We start from the raw sequence: 26353 nt of genomic DNA, 5'->3' as shown, positions 1-26353 counted from the left end.
GAAAAGCTAGGGTCCAGCTATAAGGCTTGAGTTTGTATTTACTCCTGCTGCTTTTAACAACCACTACAGCTCATTAGAGGGACAATATGGTTTAGTGAAAGTGCTGGATTTGGAATCAGAAGGCCTGATTTAGAATCATGGCCTTGCTATTTACTACCTATGTGACCTTAAGAAAACTGTGATCTTTCTCTGGGCCTTAGCCTCCTCTTTCGTAAAGTTAGGAGTTTAGTCTAGATGACTTTTCAGCTCTCTTCCACCAATAATCTCATAAATTAATTTTAAATACATATGTACATATAATATACACACATATTTTAAATAATAAAAGTTACTATGCTAGTATGAACAATGCTAAAGAAAGTAAATTATAAATGAGGGTAAAAGGCAAAAAATAATCCCTTTCTCTCCCAACTTCAAATTTTATATACCCTTTTATATTTGTGTAAATATTTCTATTTTTCTTATAGAAATAGTAAATAGGAGGCAGAAACACAGAATTTCAAGGTTAGATGACACTTCAGAAGATCATATAATCCAGCCCACAACCTGAATAGGAATTCATCCCCTCTGCAACACTCTTAACAAGTGGGAATTCAGATTTTGCTCAAAGGTCTCTCAAGAATTGGAAGTCATTACCTCTAGAAGTAGCCCATTTCACGTCTATAGAGAGCTCTAATTATCATCTGACCATCTGCATTTTAACCCCTTGCTCCTGGATCTATCATTTAGAGCCAAGCAGAAAGAGACTAATCCTTCTTCCATTGATATCCCTTAAAGTACTTGAAGAAAATTACCAAGTCCCCACTAAGTCTTCTCTTCTCCAAGATAATTCAGCTGATAGTTATATATCATGGTCTCAAGATGCCTCTCTGTAATGGCATCCTCTGTACTCAATTCCATGGGCCTCCCTTAAAGGCAAGACCACTGCATATAGAACAAAGTGACTTGGGAATACCATGAACAAACCCCCTTGGCTGGATTCCAAGACAGATTCTATAATTATGTTATAGGAGTACTTTTATTATATTCTTTTGTGCTTTTGTGTGAGAATTGAGAATCTTGTCTACTGAGGTATTATTGTTGATGTTGAATCATTTCAGTGGTGCCTGACTCTTTACGACCTCATTTGGAGTTTTCTTGGCAAAGATACTAGAGTGGTTTGCCATTTCCTTCTCCACCTCATTTTACAGATGAGAAAACTGAGGCAAACAGGGTGAAGTGACTTGCCCAGGATCACACAACTACTGGCTGAGGCCTGAACTCAGGTCTTCCTGACTCCAGGCCTGGCACTCTAGTTGCTACCTCATTGCCCATTGTGAGTTTCAGTGATCCAAAATGCCTCATTTGGTGCCCAAGCTTCTAGAGATGAGGCTTTCTGCACTTAGCTATGCCTGCCTGGGCATAGCAAATAATATCACCTGTCACTAATTGGTTCACACTCAGAGCCCCTGGAGGCTTTGCAGGACCTCTGGGTCCACCACACATTGTGGCCCATGCCTTTAGGACCTCATGTTTACCTCCATCCCAAGACAAGGCAGAGGAAGAAGACTTCAGAGGAGAGATGCTGAATAGAGGGAAGTTAAAAGGAAAATGGGATGTTTTAATTTACTGAGCTGCAAAACTACCATCCAACTCACCAATTAGTCTGCAGAAAAATGTACACAGGAGCAGTTTGGTCAAGTGGAAAGGGCGCTAGACTAGACTAAGGCATGTGGGCTGTATTCTGGGTCACTGGGGGAGTGTTTGTAAGATGTTATTTTGTGCTATTTTTTACTATGTTAAAATGTGAGGGGCTTGGAATTTGAGATTGCTCTATTAAACCAGGAACTGTACCCACAAATATGTCACTGCTATTATTTTGAAGAATTGACTGCAGCAGTAGAGACTTCTACAGTTTAGAACAAGGTCTAACATGGGACAGATCTGTCCAAATAAGAATGGGCTTTTATAACAACTGGAATAGAAGTAATAAGGTCAGGGTCTTGCCCCCATTTCTGCCACTAAATGATTATGTAACTTTCTCCTTTGTGGGCCTCAGTGTCCTCTGTAAAATAAATAGATGAGGTCTCATGTCTCTTCCAGATCTAATAGTCCATGATTTTAATCCAGTGGTTTGTTACCTATTGAACAAACACATGACTGATCAAATTTATCAGCTTTCCAACTATGCTATTAGCCTTACATGGACACCACCCAGGACTGACCATGGCAAGGGAAGTAAGTCATGTGACCACAGGCCAGAATACAATGGACCCTCACTTCCTTCCAGAGGAAAGATTTTCCTTCCAGACAGCCTCCACCAACTTGGGAGGTGAGGAGTCAAGATGACATTTAGCGGACACAAGGTTTAGACCATCCTAGTCCTTTTTTTTTTTTTTAATGCCATGGTAACCAAAAATGTTAATGTGACTTTAAACAGCATTAAGAGAGGAATAGCTTCCAGAAGCAAGGAGGTTTTTCTGAACTTTGCCCTGGTAAGAAGACCTTTTGTAATGGATTGCACACAAGCCCAGGTGCCACTGCTTAGGAAGTGCAATTGATAAGTGAGAGACCATCTGACCAAGGGCCTTGAATCCATCACATATAGGAATCAGTTGAAGGAACTGATTTTTGCCTGGAGTACAGAAGAGGTAAGGGAGGAAATGATAACTATCTTTCAGTATTTGAAGGGCAGGATTCTACTTGTTGAGCTTGACCTCATAGGACAGAATGAGGAAAAATGGGCAGACTTTGGACAGAAGCAAAATTAGGTTTGACATAAGGAAAAAACGGCATGATTAAAGCTGTCCAAAATGGGAATGGGCTACCTCAAAGGAGAATGGGTTCCCCCTCACTGGAGATTTTTAATAAGAGGCTGGACAACCACGTGGTAGGTATATTTGTAGAGGGGGGTTCTTTTTCTGAAATGGGTTGGTTGGGATGGCCTCAGAGGTTCCTTCCCATTCTGTGATTCTGGGGACAGTGCAAATCAAAGAAAACTCTTGGAAAGATTATAATCAAGAGGGAGAAGGCAAACTCTAAAGTCAAAAAAATGGAAAAGAAAGTCTAGCAGATCTGGATAATGTATACTTGCAGAGCACAGATTTGATGCTCTCTGTCTGAACTGAAACACAGGGGCAGTCAGGAGTACTTCTGGAAGTTATTAATAGCAGCAGATGGTCTAAATATACAGGGTGTTCATCCATCCTGTGGTGGATCCCAAATGTTCATTCAAACCCACCCAGTCCCTAAGCCACATTGGAAAGCCATCAAGCTGAGAGCAGAAATCAGCATCTTTACAAAAAATGGAATGCAGAGAGTTTTGGGGGGAGAGGGAGTTGGTGGGTAAAAAATAAATGACATTGCCTTTGATTAATTGAGCAATTTTAGTTAAGTGAATATTGATACATGGCAGAAAAAGCATGAGAATAAGATGAACAAATATTGGACTTGCTATTAACATAAGTGATAACATCAAAACATCTGGTAAAATAATGCAGATTGGAAAAACAACACTGAAATGAGATGGAATGGAAAACATCTTCACAGTATTCAAAGCTTTCATATACGACATGGAGTATAAAAGAGAAGGAAATGTGAGGGCTCCAGAGGGACACACAATTTCTTCATCACTTTGTTCCATACATTAGCTGGCAGATGGTGGGTGGGTGCTGCTGGTCCTTTCCTGCCACAAGTTTCTGGAAGTGTGCTTGGCAAACAGATACTCAGAGAATGCAGATGACAGTAACCAAAGGAAACTCAGAACTCCTATGGAGATGATAGAGGACACTGTATTTGGAGTCCTGGAGGGGAGGGGATCTGTTTTGGTGGGTTTACAGGTTTGGGTTTTTGTTTGTTGCTGTTTGGGTTTTTATGAAGGTAGAAAAATTGCAATTTGCAGAAATAAATGAAAACTAAGATTTTATTTTTCAGTCACATCCCAGCATGAGCTGGGGGGGAGGAGGTGGGAAGTCAGTCAAACATTCAAGATGGTTTCTGCTCCCCATAGTACCAAAAGAGAAAACCAAGGTGCCATTAAAGAAACCAACAATTTTTTCATTGTACCACATAGACCACCTTCTTCTGGTGCTGACTCTGACATATTTATAAGCTTCCACTCAGCCCTGCCTATTACCAGAACAGGGCTTGATGATTCCAGGGGAAGGGGGATTGATTGTGTTGTCTTTTAAAATTTTAGTTACCATAACTTTTTGTGTTGAAGTCAACTTGTCACAGGTATCAGCTCATCATGGGCATCTCCAACTTGAAATGTTCAAGGAAACAACCAATGGTTCTGTTCAGAAGTGTGGTTTGAGTTTGCTCTGGTTTCAGGAAATGCCAGTATCTAAGATGGAAAGGCTGCCCTTGGAGGGGAAAACTTTTTGCAAAGTCTCCATCTTTTCTGGAAACTGCTTGCAGGGGCACAGGCAGGGCTAGTGCTATATATAAAACTAAAAGTCTTTGTAACATGCATAGTAAAAGCCCAAGGTCCAAGAACTTGAAGGGTGAGGTCACACTAGCAGATGCCACTCACATACTAAAGAAAGTAATAAGAAATAGAAAACCACATTTTTTTACTACTTAACTCTTCCCGAAATGTTGCTGTCTTAGAATCCTCACTTAATGGAGATCAACAGGAAGTAGCCTCTCATTCTTCCATAAACTTCTTTCTCCTTCTAGTGTTAACCATTATATCAGAATTTCTTTTTAGATAACTATGGAAAGCTGGTTCTGTCACATTGTACAAACATCTTCCTGGGTGCTATCAACTTGATCAAAAGTGGCAGACAGATCAAAAATGCTTGAGTTTACAATCAATTATCAAATCTATAATCTATCTCCATGTAAGTCATGGACTTGCTTTTAAATTCAGTTTTATAACAGAGAAGTTTAAAAAAAATTCTAATCAGCTAATGTACATACATGTGTAAAAAAAATCAACAAAACAAACACAAAACCCTCATCTGAAATATTACACACAAATCAAATCAACCTTACCTTGTCCTCCCCAACATTTTATCAGGACAGGGGAGTCAAGTATTCAAAAGACACTGTCATTCATTAATTATATTATAATGGCTGACAACTTTTAAGTAGGTAACCCAAAGGGCAGGTGGGGGATTGAAACAGAATTCTTATAAAGGTTCCAATGATTTTAAGTTGTTTCTGTCTCTGGCCTGAGTAACCAGTGCCTGGCTTCCCAACTCTACCACAGGCTGGAGGAGACACAGGCATCTCCCTAGAAGAGAGTTCATTACCTACAGGTCTTTGGAGCTCCAGAAGTCATAACTGATTTTGTTTTTTAAAGTCTGGTGACTAACCATCCTAAGCTGGACTACAAAGAAAACAAGGGGAGGGGGGAGTATGTATTTCTAGAAGGTTCCAGGAAAAGGAAGGTTCTTTTTAAAGTGAAGAATGAACACAATTTATCACACATTTAGACTCTAGGAAATCTTTTGAGGGGACTGAGGGGAAAACTGTTGGCATGGTGAGTGGTACTCTTCCCATGTGTCTAGGGACAGCTGAAGATTCCCTAAGCAGAAACAAGAGCCTTGAAAAGTAAAGAGGGATGAGACAGCAGGTTAGTTTGGTCTTCCATTGAGTCACTCAGTGGACCTTAATTCCAAGTAACCAGCTTCCAGCTTAACTTCGAATAACCAGATTTAAAGTGGAGTGTTTCTTGATTTGCTTTTTGAGGCCAGAGTAAAAAGGAGAGAGGAAGATGGACCTGGAACATAAAGACCATACGATGAGGAAACCACCTCAGCATTCTGAATCAAATTCAATTATATGTAATGTTCTTTGCAAACTTTAAAACACCATATGAATGCTGTTACTATTACTATTACTCTCACTATTACTCTTACTATCACCATTACTATTGGATGCCAAACCAGCCAATACTTCCTAGAGAGAGTGCCACTCCTATGGAAAAGTCCTAAAAATAATCCAGGAATCTTGGTCGGTCTTCATCTCTCCTCTTCATTGAACCACAAAATATATGTGGGGGAGGGAGAGAAGGGGGGAATGTTTTTATTTTTTTAAAACCTTGGAAACGAATGCAACAACAACAAAATTGCCAGATCTCCTTCTCCCTAGGAGGTACGTAAACAGGAAAGCTAGTGAAATCAGAGCCCTGTGCTCCTTACCCAGGCTAACCTGTGATTTATGCTGGGTGAGTACTTATTTGCAAAGCTGTTTTAAAACAGCTTTCCATCTCCTTTCCCCCTTTAAACAAGTTTCTTTGGAACCACTAAGTATTGCCTTCAGGGTCTGTCTGAAAGTGCTGTCACTGAAAAAAAAAAAGTCATCTGTTTAATGTCAGCATCTTCATGCCCATAGGATTGCCTTCACTTGACAGGAAACCCAGGAAAATCTGACCTTCACCCATGCACCCTGGTCAATCATGAAGCATTACTAAGAAGGCATCTGAGAGCAGCTGTGGATGGTATTGCTTGCAGAAAGAAGGGAATTCTTTGGAAAGGTGACTGAAGAAATCACAGCAAGGCATTTGGGGAGGGTATGCATTGATGTTGAGTTGTTACTCTCTTTGGGGGGGGGGGTGCTGCAAACTGTACTTTAAAGATTTTCCTCTCTGTGAATATTACTTTATTGGTTTGAAGTCTAAAAAAAATTACAGAAACATAGAAAAGGAAACTAACCTATAATTAGGTGCAACTTGATTTATTGACTACCTAGAAATAGTGCATCCCCCAGGGTAGATTTTTGCTGATGGATTCATGAGCACTTTATCAGCTTAATAAGCAAAGTTGTAGAATTTGGCATTTGCAGGGTTTTTTCACTGCTTAATTCACACAATGATCTGCCTTTACTTCTCTTTTTCTTTTGTCCCATCACCACCACCACCACCCCTTTCCTTGGTAGATTTCCACCTAAACGGTCATGCCTCTTGGTGGAATTTGATCAGTACCTGATTTTAGCAAGTGACTGGGGGACTTTGGATGTTGCAAGTCTTAAAATGGCTCTCCAGTGTCACTGGTCCCTCCTAGACCCCATATCTTTATTTTCAATATTGACTTGTCTCTGAAGTTGGGGTAAGGGTGGAAAAGAAGGGATTACAGGGAGGGAGGTGAGGAGGAAAATAAAGAATTGGAAGTTTTGAAGGGAGAGAAAACACACACAGACACACACAAATTCATACACACATACACACACAATCAACATAGACACAATATCCATTACTAACAGAAGGAGCCATATGTGTGAACCGCCAAGGTTCCAGGGTTATGTTTTTCCCCCCACCCATTGCCCCAGCCCACCCTCCCCCTTCTCAAACCCACCATTTGGGAGGGAATTATTTAAAAACTGACTGAAATGTAGGACATTCATGGTTTTTCATTTTCTTCAAGAAGTTTTTGAATTCTTTGTTTTTCTTGTCCCACTTATGGATGGCCGTCAGCAAGTACTGGGCCTTCACTTTCCGCCCCATGATGAGGAAATGATTGTTGAGATTATCCAGCTGGTGACAAGGGCAGTCTGCCCCATTCTTTAAGTACAAGACGAGTTTCTTCAGTTCTTTCTTCTTGATGGGTCCCAATTTCAATGGCTTCTTCTTCTTGGGGATAATTTTTTTGTCTCCATTTTCTTTTTTCACTTCTTTTATTTTCATCCTCAGTGCTGTAGAGGTGGGAGAAGGGGGAGAGAAGAAAAGGAAAGAAAAGAGAGGAAGGAGAAAAAATGGAAAGAAACTATTTTAGAATATAATTTTTCTTATAAACCAGAAACCAAAAATTATGACTGCAACAGAGGGATATTTTACTATCCATACCTGAGCCCACCAAGACAAACTGAACAAATGAACAAATGCCATAGAAATTTAGGAGGGATACTTGCTGGTTTTGATGCAAAATATGGTGTTGCTTACTATGCCTCTCTCTTCTCCCCTTTCCCCCATCTATCATTCCTACCCCTGGACTTATGACAACTGAATGGATCTCCCATTTTTTGTGGCAGGGGTCTCCCTTACTTGGAATGCAATACCCTCTTCACCTCCACCTCTTAGACAGCTAAGTGATGTAGTGTATAGAGTTAGCAAGTCCCAAGTTCAAATCTGCCCTCTGACACTTATTAGCTATGTGATCCCAGACAGGTCACTTAATTTCTGTCTGCCTCAGTTTCCTCCACTGTAAAATGGGAGTTGTAATAGTGCCTAGCCCCCAGGAGTCATTGTGAGGGTCAAATAAGATAATACTCATAAATCACTTAGCATGGTACCTAGCACATAGCAGCCGGTGATTCAGCAATGTTCCCTTCTTGCCTTCTCCCTCTTAGGATCGCTGACTCCCTTTAAACTCAATTCAAATACTCCTTTCTTTAGGAGGCTTTTCCCAGTTCCCAACCACACCCAGCAGCTGTCACAGTCTTCCCTAGGAGGTTCCCTTATATAAGCTGCATATATCTCATATATACCTATTTGTGTAAATTAGTCTCTTGATTTGAATGTAAGCCTCTTGAGAGGAGGGAATTTTCCCTTTTTATGTGTAACCTTATTTATATACATACATACATACATATATATACTAACCAGAGTGGTTAGTGTATAGTAAGCACTTGCTAAATGTTTGTTAAATGATTGATGGGGGAAGCTTTTACTGCTCATTTCTTCCCTCCCTCCTCCCAAACACCTGCAATACTGAATGAATGAAAGGGCTGACAGAAAGAAAGTGTCACCCGTGGTTAGATCTATAATCACCTCTGTTACTCCGCTGTTCTTTCCCCTGGTACTGAAATGGGAATTGTGAGTGAACATTTGTCTAATGAGAGTTGCCTAATGAGAGTGCAGAGAGTTGAAAGAGGATTTTCCCAGCTTAAATCAGTGTTTCTGATTCTATCCCTTGCCCCTCCCCCCCCCCACCCATGGTACTCTTTTCCCATTGCTGAACAAGAGGTTGTTTGCAGAGGTTTCCAAACTTCAGGACTTCATCAGATCCAGGATTTTATCAGTGGCCCCTCCCTCCCCAGATGCAGACCTCAGACCTTCCATGCCTCAGCAGATGACCTTCAGGAAGTTCTTGAATCCAAAGTAATTCATTACCTGCTATTCAACAGTCTGGAAATAGGCCTCTCTGAACTTAAGCTAGGCTGGTCCTCAAATGTCCAACACAAGTCCAAGACCATACTCAAAGCTTTTGGAGGTTGTCTTCTGACAGCTAGGTGGCACAGTGGGTTGAGCATTGGGCCAGGCATAAGGAAGATCAGAGTTCAAATCTAACCTCTGACACTTCCTAGCTGTGTGATCTTGGGCAAGTTACTTAACTTCTGTTCATCTCAGTTTCCTCAACTCTAGAATGGAAATAATGATACCACCTACCTCTTAAGGTTGTTATGAAAATCAAATGAAATAATGATGATAATATGAGATAATAATTGTAAAGCATTTAGCACACAGTACCTGGCACATAGTAGGCACTTTTGAAGATGCTTGTTCCTTTCTGCTGGAATAGCCTTTAAGAAACCAGAGTCACCTTCATGTCACAATTTTATCTTTAAATCAAATCCAGATATATCTGGCTACCCATGATACACCAGGCACTAGCCAAGGTATTTTCTTACTTCCTTCTCATAATACTGAATGGGGGGGGGAGTTCTTTATCCAGAGAGCCTACCTAATTCAAGCCCCACCTTAATATTTCTGAAACTGAGATTCCCTGAATGAATTCAGCACACCTATGATGGCCACTAACATGTTTTTGTTTGGTTTTGTTTTAAAGAATGTAGAGTGCTGGACCTGGAGTCAGGAAGACTCATCTCTCTGAGTTCAAATTTGACTTTAGACATCTACTAGCTATATGACCTTAGGCAAGTCACTTAACCCTGTTCGCCTCAGTTTCCTCATCTGTAAAATGAGCTGGAGAAGGAAATGGCAAACCACTCCAGGATCTTTACCAATAAAAAACTCCAATGGAGTTCATAAAGAGTTGAACATGACTGAAATGACTAAATAACAACAACAACAGAGTTTCAGACACTGAGCACTGATGGTCCAAATGATCTGAGCTGGGGACAAAATGTGGGTTCTGAAAGGTAGCTGTGGTGTCATGGAAAAAGCCCTGGTCTTGGAGTCTGGGGTCCCATGTTCAAATTCTGCTCGTACATTAGCTGTATGTACATACCAAAAGCTGTATGTAGAAGACACTTAGTGTCTCAGCCTCAGTTTTCTTATCTGGAAAATGAAAATAATGATACTTATACTTCCTCTTTTATGAGAAAAATGCTTTGTAAGCCTTATTGTTGTATACAAATGTGAGTTATCATTATCATTATGCCTCAATGTCAAGTTTCTTCCTCTCTGTTCTGTGCCTCTATTTCTTTCTCTCTATGTCTTTGTCTATCTCTCTTTCTCTGTCTTTGTCTCTATGTCTCTCTGTCTCTGTCTATGTGTGTGTGTCTCTCTCCCCCTACCCCCCACCCCAAACCTCTTCCTCATGACAGACCTTTAAATCCTTGGGGCTATTGATAGGCACTTGCTTGGCTTTCCCTTCTCCAGGCTAAATATTCCCATCATAAGACCATTCGATTATCTTAAATGGCTAAACCACACCAAGACTTCAAACATATCTCAATATCTAAATATCCTAGATCTTCAGGTTTGAAAGGGGCACCAGAAAGGACCCTTATACCCCTTACCCCAGTTCCCCTCCCCTCAAAATTCTCAAGTGATGGTTAATTTCTTTGGGGAAGATAATTTCAGATTGCTTCTGAAAGGCCTACCAGTCAGGAAATGAGCCTTCCCCAGCCAGTGGACTAGACCTGATAAAAACCAGTAGCCCAAGCTGTTTGTTTTGGAGACGGAGAGTCTTTACCTAGGTTAACATGCCAAATGTAACAGCAACCTCCCTCCTTCTAACAGTGTTGGGCAGTTTAACGTACGATAGAATTAAGAGCTCAGAAGGACCTTAGACATTTAGCCCAGCATCCTCACATTATGGACAAAGAGCCTAAGATCCCTAGATGAGGCCTGATTTGGTCACACCGGCAGTAAACAGCAAAGTTGGGATTTGAACACAGGTATTAATTATTCTGACTCCAAGTCCACTACTCTCCCCCACTGCGCCATGCTGCCTTTCTCATGATCTTACTCCAGTGGAAACTATTTCGCCCTTTTGATTGAGTTACTTTTATAAGTTAATCACAACCCGAATCAGAAATTAATGTTCCTTTGCCATGACCATGTAGAGGAATGTAGTTTATGTGGGAGAGGGGGTGGGAGGGCAGGGGGGATAAATGATGAAAATGTGGTGTGCGTTAAAAATCTTTGTTTCTTGCCATTTGGCTCTACCCATTTTTCTTTTGGGTAGGAGGGGGAGAGCAAAAGGGGGAAGTACATATGGCCAAAAATTACTAACATCTTTCCATCGTACAGGGGTTTATTTTAGGGATGCAGATTGGGAACATGTTTAGAGACGCAATTAGGTATCCTAGGTTGATTGTCCTCTGCCTTGTGGATAGGATTGTGCCCTCAACCAATGCAACATGGGGAGGGGACTGGTGCTGGGCAAAGGTGGGGGGGCTTGAAGGAAAGAGGAGTGTGAACTAGAATCTGATGTCTGGACAGCTTGCAATCTATTACACCCCCTCACTTTTGGCTGGCCTCCTAACCATGTGGGAAGAGGCTCTGCTTCATGGGACTACAGAACTTGGCCTTGTTGACCGTTTCACAAGGGGAGGAATATGGAGGGAGAGAACAAGAGGGTTTCTTGGGGCATAATGGGAAAAGCATGGAGTCAGAAGGCCTGAGCTCTAAGAGCTGGTTCTGATGGTAACTAGCTGTGTGACCCTGGCTAAGTTCCATCTGCTCTCCTAGGATCATAAGTTTCAAACTGAAAGAAACTTCGAGGTTATCTAGTCCAAAACCCTTTATTTCACCGGTGAAACTAAGGCCTAGAGAAGTAATTTGCAAAGAGTAAGTGGGAGAACAGGGACCTTCTGAATCCTTTGTTTTCTGTGACTCATCTTCTTTATCTGGAAAATGGGGATAATAAAAATACTGCTTAACCTTCACTGGTTTGGAAGTGGGTCTAGTCCCAAGTATAATTTGAGGTCGGCAAAGTTCCATCACCCAACCTCAAACACTCACGGTATACCCTTGGACAAGTCACTTAACCTATGTTTGCCTCAGTTTCCTCAACTGTTAAATGAAGATAAGCATAGTGCTTATAAGGGACAGTGCCTGGCACATAGTAGGTGCTGTGTAAATGTTAGCTATTATCACTATTATTTTTTATTGTTGCTTTCTGCCATTTCTTTCTGAGATCTTTCTTACATCTGTGACTTAGTTTCCTCATTTGTAAATTTCAATTCCTATTAGGAATATAATTAGTCATTGAATTAAATGATCTCTAAGATCTATCCAAGTGCTGAATACATGATTCTATTATCCTTTTATCATCCTCCCTCCCCCCCCCGCCCCCGCAACCATTATCCAACGTCTACTTTCTACATTGGACAACTAGTGAGAAGGAGCTGCATGAATAGATCTGATAAAAGAATCCCTGAAGCTAAAGGTGAAACGTGTAAGGTGTGACCCTTACCTGTTATCTCTGTGTTTTAATAGACCTCAAACATCCCAAGTTACCAAGGAGGGGGGTCTCGAGCGATGGAATTTCAGGCACTGTGAACAAGCAGCATGAGGCCCTCTAGAGCCCTTCAAACAACAAATAATCATCACAATTCTTCCCAATTATATAGCTCTAAACAAACAGCCATTTCTTCCACATCCTTCCCTAACTGTTAGGAAAGGAAAAATAAAAGGAAGCTTTTGGAAGCATCGCAAGCTCTTACGTAAAAACAATATGTGATAATGGGACCTTAAGCCCATTATATATAACACAGGTTGTCAGCTGCTAACCATGGCCTCTGCCATCCTGCCACTTATTCTTCTGACTTTAGACCTCCATAGGTCACACCTTTTCCCCAACAGTTTCTATAGGCACCCTACCTGATGTCAAAAATATGTTCTTGAAAACAGTTTTAAGGAAAACAGTAGGACAAAGCACACAATGTTGGAGAGGATAGAGGGAAATGAGAAGCTTGATGGAATCCCAGCCCTATTGCACCCCACCTTTCCCACATTGTTCTCTTATCTTCTCCACTCCACTCAAGCAAGCTTTTTCCTCCATTCCTTTTCTCCTCCTCTCCTTTTCTTCTTCTTCATTCCCCTCTTCCTCCTTTCACTTTCACTTCCTCCATTCTCCTCCTTCAATCTTTTCTTTCTCCTCTCCCTCTCTTCTTCTCCATTCCCCTACTCCTATCCTCTCCTTTTTCCTTTGCAATTATTACAAGAGGGCTTTCTTATGACATTATTTCAAAACAATAATGTTTTGGGAACACTTGTGCTGCATGTGCCCTGCATGAATATTGTGGAAAGAGGCCCAAACTCTGAAAGAAGGCTGCATTGAAGCTTCTCCTAACTGGAGATAAGATTCGAATCCAAGCATCAGGAGACCTAGGTCCTAGTCCTGACTCTGACATGACCTAAATATCTGACTTTACAAAACTAACGTCCTGTTTTAGCCTGTTTTCTCACCTGCAAAACATCGGTAAAGAACCTACTATGTGCAAGGCATTTTTCTAAGTATAGTGAGGAATAAAAAGTTTTAATAAATCCAGTCTTTTTCCTTAAAGGGAGCACAGGCTTGTGGGAAAGCTAGGATATATCCACAAAAACAAAGACATAGCCACGAATACTGAAATCCAAGCATCTTCCAGTCTAGAATGGGTGGTTTAAGTCAAATACAATTCTCAGAATTGTAAATTATCAATAATCATATGAAAGAATGCTCCAAATAACTAATACAAGAAATTCAAATAAAATCAAACTAACCCTGAAGTTGCACCTCATATTTAGCAAATTGGTTAAAGATTAAACACTAACATAGTGTTGGAGAAGCGATAGAAGATGGAAGAGAAGGAAGAAGAGGACAAGGAGGAGGAGACAACTACAAGCTCCCTATCCTTGAGAAACTTATGGTCCAGTTAGATAAGATAAGACTTAGAATCATAAACCAGAAAGGGATGGATCTTAGAGATTTTGGACTTAAACTCTCTCCTTTGCAGATACAGAAATGGGGGGGGGGGACAAGAAGTGTCTCACTCAGGGTAATATAGCATGCTAATGATAAAGACAAGATTAGAATCCAGGGCTTTTTTTTTTTTCAATATTCCATGCTTTTCCTGGACAAAAGAGCAACAGGGATAACTGGTATGCCTGTGTGAAACTGAGGACCGATCAGACAATTGACCTGGATATATTTTCTCCAACAGGCCTTGATAAAATGGTCTTGGTGGCCAGCCATTCACGACATTCAGTCTAATATCCAATTCCATTACTTTTTTTCAAGAGGGCCAAAGCCCCTCCACAGAGGATTATAAGGGCATGGGAGTTGTCCCCCTGCCAGGGATGGAAAGTGCAAAGCTCTCATTAAGACATGGCATGTGACCAAGCCGCTTGGGACAGACCCCTTATTGTCAGATCTGTCAGTCTTAAAGGGGCCTGGGGGCTAGAAATGGTCATGCTCAGCCCCCCATGCTTAGTCCCTCCCTTATTCCATTTTGGAGCTCCCTAACCCAAATCCCAGGGTGTGATAAAGTTTTCAAAAGAGAAATGGGCAGGCAAGAATCCCGTCTCCCTGGACTAGCTCTGAGGAGTCTCTTGGGTGGGCAAGGTCAACCCCACGGGAGACCTCGGGATGCAGGCCTGGTGGGGGAAATGCCAGTTTCCCCATCCAACTGTGCAAATCCAATTTGGCTAGCAGCACTTCGTAAAGACCCTGGGCTGGCTGTAAGGGCAGGAAGCCTCCCAGTGAAATTACAGCCCTGGGCTCAGGACATGCTGGGGAGCTGGCTTTGAGGCAATAGGGCGCAAACAAGGACAGTGAACAAAGGCACAGCTTAGGAGACTGCTCTATTGCTATTCACAGCTGGGGGGGGCGGGGTGTGAGACTTATTAATTCATTTAGCCAGGCCCTGGATTCCCTGTTTGTTGCAATAGCTAAGGCCTTCCCTGCCCCCCAACCACAAACCACAAATTCATGTACTTTCCTAAGTTGTCTGATTTACTAAAGAGACATAGGCAGGAATGACCAACAGACTGGGGGATTGGAAGCAGTTTTCCACTTCTCACCTTGTTCGCCAGACACTTCAAATGCAGAGAAGGCTCCTGGGTGGCTCAGATGGGACAGATTATTTAACTGGAGCCCAGCTGTTTTGCAGCCCCCAGACACCTGTGTGCAGGGGGAGAGCCGCATAGTAGTAGGAGGGCCAAAGTTATGTAGGCAAACAGGGTGGAGCAGCGTGCCTCTGGATGCCTGCCCTGATGGAAGCCCCCAAGCTTGACCTGGACACCTGTGTGTGGAGCAAAGCGGGGCAATGCTGTGTAAGGGTGCAAGAGTGTGGGAGGAGTCCTCCCTGGACAGCAAGTCCTCCCTGCCCTGATGGAAGACCCCAAGCTTGACCCGGACACCTGTGTATGAAGTACTGAGGTGGAGAAGGGTGGGGGGGGTGACTCCTCCCTGGACAGCATCCCTTCGAGGTGAATATCTGCCCTAATGGAAAGCTCCTAAGGGGACCCTCCCCAGGGTGGATGAGTGGAGATTCAGTGAGCCTGCTCCCTGCTGCCTTAATCATGAAAGTGTGGTGGGACCTGAAAACAAAGCCTCTCGTGTTGTGGTCTTCCTGGAGGGGGACTGGACTTTAGTTTTTGAGGCAGAAGGAACAGGGGCCTCAGACCTAGGGAAAGTAATGGCTTCAGCACTTTGCTTTCCCAATAAACACCTTAACCCCCACACAGAGCCAAGGAGAACAGAAAGCCCAGGGCTTCAAGAAAGTCAATCATTAAGATGGATTGAACCTTGGCTCTGGGTCTGAGGTTGGGCTGCCAAGGCAAACAGATTTTTCTGCCATCAGGACTCTTGTTTTCCATCCTCAACCACCCTACCCAAGCTGCACCCGGCTTCCTATCCCCCAACAGTCATCCAGCAGCAATGAGAAAGGCCAGTGAGGATCCAAATTAGCCCTCCTGGAAGGGGGCAGAGAAGGGGTTAAGTGCTGCAGGAATCCAATGAACTGAAAAAGGGATCAGCTATTCAGGCCTCTGAGGAATGTGTCAGGGGCTAGGGTTTTAGGTTTGGTTTGGTGGGGAGAAGGGAGGAGGGGTGGAATGGGGGCAGGGAGAACAGTTTACCGTGGCTTTTCACCATGGGTGCACGTTGAGGAATTAGGCTTGATGACAGATGGGCTAAGCCTAGAGCTAGCCCAGGGCAGCCCTTTAAGGCTCACAGTAGATTCAGGTTAAAGTCAGCAGGACAGTCACATGAATGTCGCTGCTGGAACAAGCTGACCCCGGAGGAATTAGGTTGTCAAAACTTTCCATAGGTCACCCTTTCCCAGGAGAGGGGCCTGTCCCAAACTCCTGGAATCTCCTCTGTCGGGACACCATGAAAACAGAGGGCATTTTTCTGACAATTACTCTCAGTCTTCCAGTCTCTTCTCCTTTAGTCAATCATACATTCATTCATTCAACAGAGCAGCTAGGTGAAACTGGAAAGACTTATCTTTATGAATTCAATTCTGGACTATCTCAGATACTTACAGTGAGACCCTAGGCAAGTCATTTAGCCTGCTTTGTCTCAATTCCTCATCTGTAAAATGATGTGGAAAAAGAAATGGCAAACTGCTCTAATATCTTTTCCAAGAAAACCCCAAAATGGGGTCACAGAGAATCACATAAGATTGAAACAACTGAACAATATAGCCTTAAAGACCCTAGACAATGAATGATGTGGATTATTTATGCAAGGAAATGGTAGAAACAGTCTGACATATTGCTTCAAGTTACCAAAAAAAAAATCAGTACCTACCAAATACCTAGAAAGATACAAACTCAGGAACTATATGAACACAATTACAAAATACTTTTCACACAAATAAAGTCAGATCTAAACAATTAGAGAAATATCAAATTGCTTATAAGCCAATATAATAAAAACACCAATTCTACCTAAATTAATTTACTTATTCAGTGTCACACCAGACTACCAAAAAAATTATTTTATGGAGTTAGAAAAAAATAATAAAATTCATCTGGAAGAACAAAAGGTCAAGAATATCAAGGGAATCCATGAAAAACAAATGTGAAGGAAGGTGGCCTAACGGTACCAGATCTCAAACTGCCCTACAAAGCCATCATCATCAAAATGACCCAGTACTAGCTAAGAATAGAGTGGTGGATTGGCAGACTAGATTAGATATATAATACACAGTAGTAAATGACCATAGTTACCTAGTGTTTCATAAACACAAAGATTCAAGTTTTTGGAACAAGAATTCACTATTTGACAAAAATTACAGGGAAAACTAGAAAGCAGTTGGGCAGAAACTAGATAGAGACCAACATCTCACACCACATACAAAGATAAAGTCAAAATGGGTACGTGATTAGACATAAAAGGTGAAATCATAAGCAAATTTAGGAAAGCATGGAATATTTTAACCTGTCAGATCTATAGATAAGGGAAGAATGTATAACCAAACAAGAGATAGAGAGCATTACAGGATACAAAATGGATGGTTTTGACTATATCAAACTAAAAAAGGGTTTGCACAAACAAAACTAGTATAGCCCAGATCTGGAGGAAAGCTGTAAACTAGGGGGGAAGTTTTTATATCACGTTTGCCTGATGAAGGCCTCATTTCCTAGATATATAGAGAACTAAGTTAAGAATACAAGAACACAATACTGATAAATAACCAAAGGATATGAACAGTCAGTTTTCGGATGAAGAAATAAAAACTATCTACAGTCATATGATAAAATGCTCTAAATCACTGTTGATTAAAGAAATGCAAACTAAAACAACTCTGAGGTACCACCTCACACCTGTCAGGTTGGCTAAAATGACAGAAAAGGGAAAAGACAAATGTTTGGGGGAATGTGGAAAAACAGAGACACTAATATACTGTTATTGGAGTTGTAAACTGATCCAACCATTCTGGAGAGTCATTTGGGACTATGCCCAAAGGGCTATAAAACTAAGCATATGTAACCTTTGACTCACTAATACCACCACCAGGTCTCTACCCCAAAGAGACTGCAGAAAAAGGAAAAGATTTATATGTACAAAAATACCTATAGTAGCTTTTTTTTAGGTAGCAAAAAATTGGAAATTGAGGGGATGCTCATCAATTGGGGAATGGTTGAACAAGTTGTGGTATATGACTGTGATGGAATAGTCTTGTGTATGTATTTTGAAATGGCGAGAAGGAGGCTTTCAGAAAAACCTGGAGAGACTTATATGAACTGATGCAAAGTGAAATGAGAACCAGGAGAACATTGTACACAGTAACAACAATATTATATGCTGATCAAGTGTAAATTGACTTAGCTATTCCCAATAATACAAAGATCCAAGACATTTCCAAAGGACTTATAATGAAAAATGCTATCCACCTCCAGGGAATGAAACAATGGAATCTAAAGGCAAATCAGAGCATTCTTTTTTACTTTATTTTTCTTGGGGTGTTTTTTTTAGGGGGAGGAGTCTGTGTTTTCTTTTGCACCATGGCTAATATGGAAATGTTTTATATGACTACACACATATAATCTACATCAAATTGCTTTTTCAAGGTGGAAAAGGGGAAGCTGGAAGGAAAAGAATTTGGAACTCAAAATTTTACAAACAAAAAAAGTTGTTTTTACATGTACTTGGTGGGGGGGAGTAAAAAAAATTAAAATTTTCAAAAGAAAAAACATACAATGAGGTGGCTAGAATTATACATCAGATGATAGCTTTCCTTCATAAGCTAACAGACAATACATTTCTATATTCTAAATATAGACTCAAAAATATATTTGACAATTCAAAAATAAACTATATTGGAATCAAAGTGTTAACATAGAGTAATATGAGATAATTAGAAAGCATTTAGCACAGTACCTGGCACATAGTTCAGTGTTATATAAATGTTAGTGATTGTTTTTATTATTATTATTATCACAGATAAAAATGTTGTCTATGGTAGATCAGACATAACATCATTCCATAAAAATTTAAGAACAGCCTTTTTAATAGATGTCTCCATACCAAATACTCAGAATATCTGAATTATGTAGAATAAAAAGCTGTTGGAAGAAATCAAAACCACATGCAAACAGGATGAACTACATATTATGCTTGTCATTCTGTCTGCTACTGGAGTTGTCCCAAAGATGCTTTCAGTGAATGCATATGAGCTTAAACCCCAATACTTTCAATTACAAAAAGTCATCATTTTATCCACCTGCACAATTGTCCACAGAACACAAAATGTTAAAGGATAATAGCAGAAACACAACTTGTCCTAGGAAACTTTCTCTCTCAGCTCCACTGGAAGGATAAGAAGACCATAATGGTATTTGTGATTTCTCTATCACTTTGGATTTTGCAAAGCTCTTTAAACTACATTATCTCTTGAATCTCACAACAAATCTATGAGATAAGCAGTACAAGTACTATTATTACTATTTTACAGATAAGGAAATCATTTCAGAAAATTTTAGCAACTTGCCCGTGAGTTCCACAACAAATATGTACAAGAAGTGAAATCTTGCTTACTTCATTTCTGCACTCTATACAATATGGCAAATGGCATCTCAGTATCAATGCTTTGAGTGAGTACCATAAGAAAACAAGGTTCTTGGGCAAATTTATGTCTTTATACCTAAAGCAAGGATAGGGAAATTTCAGCCTCGAGGCCACATGTGGTCCTCTAGGTCTTCAAGTGGAGCCCTTTGACTGAATCCAAACTTCACAAAACAAATCCCCTTAAGAAAAGGATTTGTTCTGTAAAACTTGGACTCAGTCAAAGGGCCACAGTTGAGGACCTAGAGGCATATGTGGCCTCGAGGCCTATAGGATCCCCACCGCTGACCTAGAGTGTAGAGTCTTCCCTACATAGATGTGTGAACTTAGTCACATTAATTCCTTTCTCTCTGGCCCTCAGTTGCACTACCTTAAAAACCAGAGTGAGACTACCTGATCACTATGATTCAATGGCTTTAAAATGTAACACCAGATAAACCAATAACAACTAGGTCACCCTCTACCCCAAAGGACTTAAACCAACTTCCTTCATTTCTGTTTCCATTCTGTTGTCAGGCATATCAAGCAGAATTGGAATGAGGGAAAGGCAGAGATAAAGAGAAAAGGTTAAGTGCATTTTCTGGAGTGATCTTCATGGAAGTCCATTGGAGTAAGAGTTCTGGAACTAAAACCAAAATGCAAAACCCAGCCCATTATGGTGGTTCCATAAGGTCATTGTAACCCCATGGTTTGTCACTAGTCAAGAAACCCTGAGCCATATAGTGAATAAGGCCATGTCTGCCACAACCTCCATGAAATCTTGTGTAAAAAAGGAAGCTGAAAGTATCCTCTATCCCCAACTCCCTGTTCATAACCTTCAAGGAATCGAGCCCATTAACCACCTGCTGAATGTCTCTCCCAGCAGAACGACTTCCCTGGATCTATTTTCCCCTTTGGAGTCTTTAGCTTGGTGACCCTAGGCTTGGTTACATTGGTTGTCAGAAGCAGTATAGTGTGGCAAAAAGAACAATGGAACTCTAGCCAGAAGACCTGGGTTCATATCAGCTCTAAAATCCACCACATGTGACACTGGGCAAATCACTGAAGACTTTTCAACCTCAGTTACCTCACCTGTAAAATGAGGGTGATAATATCTACACCTCCCCAGGTTTTTGCCTTCTCTTTACCAAGTCAAATGCTCTGTAAACTGTAAAAGTGCTATGTAAGTGTGAGCTAGTACTAAGAAACAAGAAAAAAATATGTAAATTCTGAGTTTCAATCCCTTGGAGTGGGAGGGGGAGGAAGGGAGAAAAGAACAACTTTTTGGCTTTAATAAATAAGTCTGTCTGTTAATAGGTCCTGAGAGGTTTCTCGAAGATCAGAAGAGCCATGAAGACTGGCCAAACACTGACAGCCTCTTCTCATGTTTGACGATTTCCTTGTAGCTAAATACAAATTCTTTAGTTCTAAGACAAAACAATTTGTACAATATCCCTTGAAGCAGATGGTACACTAGGGTCACTGGCAATGATTCAGGAGGTCTGGGTTTTGTTATTAGCTCTGTCCCACTGGGTAACCTTGGGCAAACTTCCTGGCTCTGCATCTCTATATTTTGAATGTGTAAAATGAGGAGGAACTGGTCCCTCTCTGCCACCACTCCTCCTTCCATCATCACTGGGAAGTGCTTATGAAGGTTTGTGAAGTACTTCAAAATTGTTGAAAAGTACTAAGAGTTATTAAGTATTTGTTGGATCAAAGGCTATGAAATGCAACTAAGGAATAATGCTGAGAAAGAGGGCTATACATAACACATGTAATAAATAGTCAGTTCTCAAACCAATTATGATTTAGTTGAGAAGACAAGAAATGTTGGAAGACAGTATGACATCATGGAAAGAAAACACGATTTGGAATCTGAAAGCCTGGATACGAGTCTTGGCCCAACTACCCACTTGAGCCTGGACAAATCATTTCACTTTTGTGGGCCCCAATGTGCTCATCCTCCGACTGAGGGAGACAGATGAGATGGTTTCTACGATCTCTTCCAGCTCTGAATCCCTAGGCTCCACTGAGGAAGAAAATGACAGCGATGGCGAGCACATGGGCTGTATGGAGGCATTGGTGGCCAGGAATTGAAAGCCAATCATCTGAGGAGCTCTGAGCTGGTAAGATGCTGACACTGAATTGAAGAGACAACACAAAGTTTTAATCTGAATTATATTCTGAATGCTGGGTCTATTAGTTTAATTGATCCCCACAGTTTTTGACTCTTCCTCGGGCATGTGTAAAAGACACAGATACTATTAGAGATCCCAAGGGGCATCACCATTCATTTTAGTTCAACAGACTTTTATTAAGTAACTCCTGTTGGCAATGCATAGTACTCAGCATTAAAGGAGATAGAAAGAGGAACAATAATATAGTACCTGACATTAAACTTGAAGTATTTAGAAAGGGAATGATCTATGCATAAATGAGTATGATTTGAAATAGAGTGGGATGGGGCAAAAGAAAGGATCCAAACCTGATGCTATCAGCAGGGAGAGATCCCTTTTATCTGGAGGGATCAAGGAGGAAAGAGGTAGGATCTCAGTTGCGCTGTGAAAGAAGAAAAGTATTCAGTTGGCTAAGAGATACAGGGGGAGCATGTTCAAGGCATATGTGGAGAAGCTATGTGAATGAATAGAGCATGAGAGGACAACATGAAATCCAAGAAAGGCAGGCAGCCCAGTTCGACTGGAACATATAAGTCAGGGTGGGAAGGGTCATATGGGGAGGGTGGAAGGCTGGAAAGAGAAATTTGAGACAGATTGTCAAGGGCCTTGAAGGCCAAGTTTATAAGTTTACAGTTAATCCTGTAGGCACTGGGGAGCTATCTATTCATCAGGAAGATTCTTTAGCCAATTTTTTGAAAGATGACTTGAAGAAGGGAGATAGTGAGGTCAAAGATTTAGACCACAGAGGCAAGGAAAAGACCTTAGAGGTCAAGAATAGAAGCAGAGAGATCAGTTAGGAGGTTATTGAAATAAATAATCCAGTCAAGAGGTGATGAGGGGCCAAAATAAGATGCTGGAAGTATGAGTGGAAAAGAGGGGACAGATGAAGGATATTGCCAAGGAAAATCTGAAAGATGATCTTATGTGTGGGGATGAAGGAAAGAAAAGAGTCCAACATGATGCTGAAGTTTAAAATCATGGCAAATAGGATGATAAAGGTGCTATTGACAGATATGGGGGAAAGTCAGAAAGCAGGTCAGACGCCGGGGAAGATGATGACACTGATTAAAGACGTTAAATGCCTGTTTGTTTATACTCGGCCACGCTTTCTCAGCCTGTGTGGTACAAGCTGTAGTGGAAAGAGCTCCGGCATTAGAAGAGCTAGTTCATATCCTAATTCTACCATCTATTGGATGTCTCTGAACAAACCATTCAACCTCCTTGGGTTACAGTCGCCTCTGTGAATAACAGTAATAGGACTAATAAAATAACAATAATGATAAGGATAGACAGCATTTATATAGTGCCCACTATGTGTCAGGCACTGTGACATGCACTTTAGAACGATCTCATTTCACAACAACCCTTGGAGATCAGTGCTATTATTACCTGCTTTTTATAGTTGAGGAAACGGAGGCAAACAAAGGTTAAGTGATTTGCCACAAGTGTCTGAGGCTGGGTTTGAACTCAGCTATTCCTGGCTCCAGGTCCAGTGCTCTGCCCACTAGCCACTGTGCCACCTAAATGCTTAGATCTTTCAGGGTCTTTCCAGATGGAAATCCTATTATCCTAATATACTATACTGCATCATGAAGATGTCCTAGGTGTGTCTCAAGGTCACATCCTTTGTACAATTTTTGTTGAGGAAAGTAGACGTGATCATAATCATGGTGGTGGAAGGAGAATGCCTGTCTGCATGTATATGCATACATATGTAAATATGTTGAGGACATGTGTCTTTCTTGGTGTAAGAACTCTCAGGGAACTGATGCCACCAAATACCTATGGCAATCTGTTTGTAACTTGAGAGTCTTAGAAAGTTGCCTGATTCTCAGAGTGGCTAAATGATTTGCTTATGGTCACACAGATGTGTAAGATGCAAGATTCAAACCCAGGTCTTCCAGATTCCAAGTCCACCATTCTATATAAAAATATGATTGGGTGAGGTATGTATTGACAAATACAGGGGTGGAGAACCTGTGACCTCAAGACCACATGTGGCCCCCTAGGTCTTCAAGGGTGGTCCTTTGGCTGAACTTTAAAGGGCCACACTTGAGGACCTAGATGGCCTCCAGGCTGCAGTTCCCCACCTCTGGGTTATACCAATAAATGGTTACTAAGGATTTTGAGACAGAAACTCTTTACCAAGCCAAATTTTGCCATTGACCAATGTATCCAGAGCAGCCTCAGCAAGCTCACAGATGTGATTGAAAAATTCAGAAAAACATTGTTTTAGAAGTTACAAAGTAACTCTCCTTAAAGATCTTGAAATCTGTACTACATAGATGATTAGTATTAGAAGGTACTATAAAAAGTAATGCCTTTAAACATCTGATTTTACAAATGAGATAAAACTGAGGTCCAGAGAGCAGGTGATTTGTCTAAGATCACAAAGCTGGGTACTAGCACAGTAAGATCAGAGCAATGAAGGGTGAGGGTTGAATAATATCAAAGTCTCAATATTAAGAGTTGGAGGAAACCTTACAAATGACCCAGTCCAACTCCTACACAAATAGAAAATCTGCTCTACAAAACCCTTGACAAGTAACCATCAAACATGCACTTGAATATCTCCAGAAATGGGGAACTCTCTACCCTATGAGGCAAAACTCACCCTATCTTTGGACAATTTTATCATTAGGAGATGTTTCCTTATGGGGATCTGAAATCTTCCTCTCTATATTTCCAACCCAGCAGTCCAAGTTCTGTCCTCAAGGATCAAGCAGATCTAATGCCTCTCCTCCACAATAACATTCTCCTTGAAGACTGCCTTCATGTTCTCCCTGATTTTTCTCCAGGCCAAATAGCCCCCCGCACTTCAACCAGTCCTCAAATGGCATTGATTTGAGATCCCTCACCATCCTGGCTATTCTTTTCTAGATGCCTTTATGCTCATCAAGGTTTCTTCTAAAATGTACAGCTCAGAACTGGACACCAAGTTTGAGATGTGATCTGACAAGAGCAGAAAACAAAGGTGCAATTGCCTCCCATCCTCCAGGAACTCTGCTTCTATTAGTGAAGTATATGTTTGTACTGGCTTTTTTGGCCACCACATCCCATTGTTGACTCATTATGAGCTAACCCTATTCTACCCTCCAGGGATTTTTTTCACATTAATTGTTGTCTAGCCATATGGCCCCTATAGAATACTTATAAAGTTGAATCTTTTTTTAAAGCTGAATACAGGATTTTACACTTATCCCTATAAACTTTCATCATACTAGATTTAGCCTTTAATAGCAATGAATTGCAGGAAGACTGCAGCCTTGGAAGGACAACCCACACCAATGACATCATGATTCCCCTGACTTATTGAAGTCAGATTTGGCCCATCATTTGAGCATGTTGAGATCTTTTTGGATCCTGATTCTGCTATCTAACATGTTAGCTATCCCTTCCAGCTTCATGTCAGCCACAACCTTGATAAACATGTCACTCATTCCTTTCATCCAAGCCATTGATTTAAAGCTTTGAACAGAAAAAAGACCTAGGACAAAACCCCAAGACATGCCTAGAAGAATTCCAAGTTCTCTTCTAACACTAGCCTTCTAATATTCTATCTTTTTGTGACTCCCAGTGCAGGGCTCTTTCTACCACACCATGTCATTCCCCAGTTCTGGCTAAGAAAGGGAAAGATTCTCATTCATTCTTGGGCAAGAAACTGAAGACTGTAGTAGCACAGGTAGTATTTTCATAAATGTTGCCAGTAAAAGGAATAGACTTAACTCAAATCTGGCGGAAACAAATGATGTAAATCAGAAGTTAATAAAGCAATTAAAAAATTAAAAAAGGAATAGACTTATCAAAGAGAAAGGCAAATCTGGGAAGAGAATAGTTGGTTAAAAATATGGTATCTGAGAATAAGATTTATATTTCTGAACTGCAGATTAAAATAGAGGAATTACTAGAGGTGGAGTACATGTGTGCGCATACACACAAAGGATGAGGATAAGAAGGTATTCATCCATGTCTTGCAATTATAATTAAAAGAACTTTAAATTAAAATAGAAAATTCTACCAGTTCCGCCAATATAGATACCATAAGAGAATAACCATAATGTTGGAAGAAGATTAGTAATAAAGATGCCCAGAAATTCACAGGAGACAAACTCCTGTGAAAGGAACCAGAAATAAAATGCATGGCCTCAGATATCTATCCATAAAGGTACAAAGCATAGGTAGAAAGAAAGAAATTTGGCATCACAGGTATCACTGAGATTTGACAAGGGTAGGACCCATTACTAGGCTATGGTTCTAGAAAGAAATATTTTATTGAAAAGAAAAAGGATAGAGAAAAGAAAAATAGAAGGGTAGGATTATATACTAAGAAAATATTCTTGTGTAAGGAAACCCAGCCTACACAGTGGAAATGCGTGGTGTAAAGTATTTGGGTGTAAATCAACAGAAATAGAATATGACAAATTATTGTAACTGGTGAATGTGACAGGTCACCTGTTCAGAAAGAGGAAGCAGAAGAGGAATTTGAGAAAGAGATCACAAATCTTAATGAAGCATGGAGAATTTTAGTCATCTTCTAGTTGCTCTCTCTCTCTCTCTCTCTCTCTCTCTCTCTCTCTCTCT

At 40.9% G+C, this 26353-nt stretch overlaps 1 protein-coding gene and 1 long non-coding RNA gene across 3 annotated transcripts in view; one reads left to right on the top strand and one right to left on the bottom strand.

Annotated features, from left to right (window-relative positions):
• Positions 1-3346: 3346 nt before the first annotated feature.
• Positions 3347-26353, bottom strand: part of SFRP1 (secreted frizzled related protein 1) — an 82817-nt gene continuing 59810 nt past the window's right edge. The window contains exons 3-4 of one of the 2 annotated variants that reach the window (XM_069075845.1): positions 7281-7617; positions 3347-5707 (exon numbers count right to left, since the gene is read on the bottom strand). In XM_069075845.1, the coding sequence (XP_068931946.1) occupies positions 7295-7617 (323 nt within the window). In that variant the 3' untranslated portion in view covers positions 3347-5707; positions 7281-7294. Of the gene's footprint in view, positions 7618-26353 lie in introns of both variants that reach the window. The other variant, XM_069075844.1, reaches the window with a different exon arrangement.
• The window catches only part of LOC138151825 (uncharacterized), a 30599-nt gene continuing 25620 nt past the window's right edge, over positions 21375-26353 (top strand). The window contains exon 1 of the long non-coding RNA XR_011165929.1: positions 21375-21721. This is a non-coding gene — a long non-coding RNA (uncharacterized lncRNA). The remainder of the gene's footprint in view (positions 21722-26353) is intronic.

This window comes from Petaurus breviceps, unplaced genomic scaffold, assembly GCF_028583685.1.
Source record: "Petaurus breviceps papuanus isolate PSGF00001 unplaced genomic scaffold, PetGlider_PUasm1.0 90919, whole genome shotgun sequence".
Lineage (NCBI taxonomy): Eukaryota > Metazoa > Chordata > Mammalia > Diprotodontia > Petauridae > Petaurus > Petaurus breviceps.
Note: the sequence above shows the minus strand (reverse complement) of the source record. Positions and strands in the feature narration are given on the sequence as shown.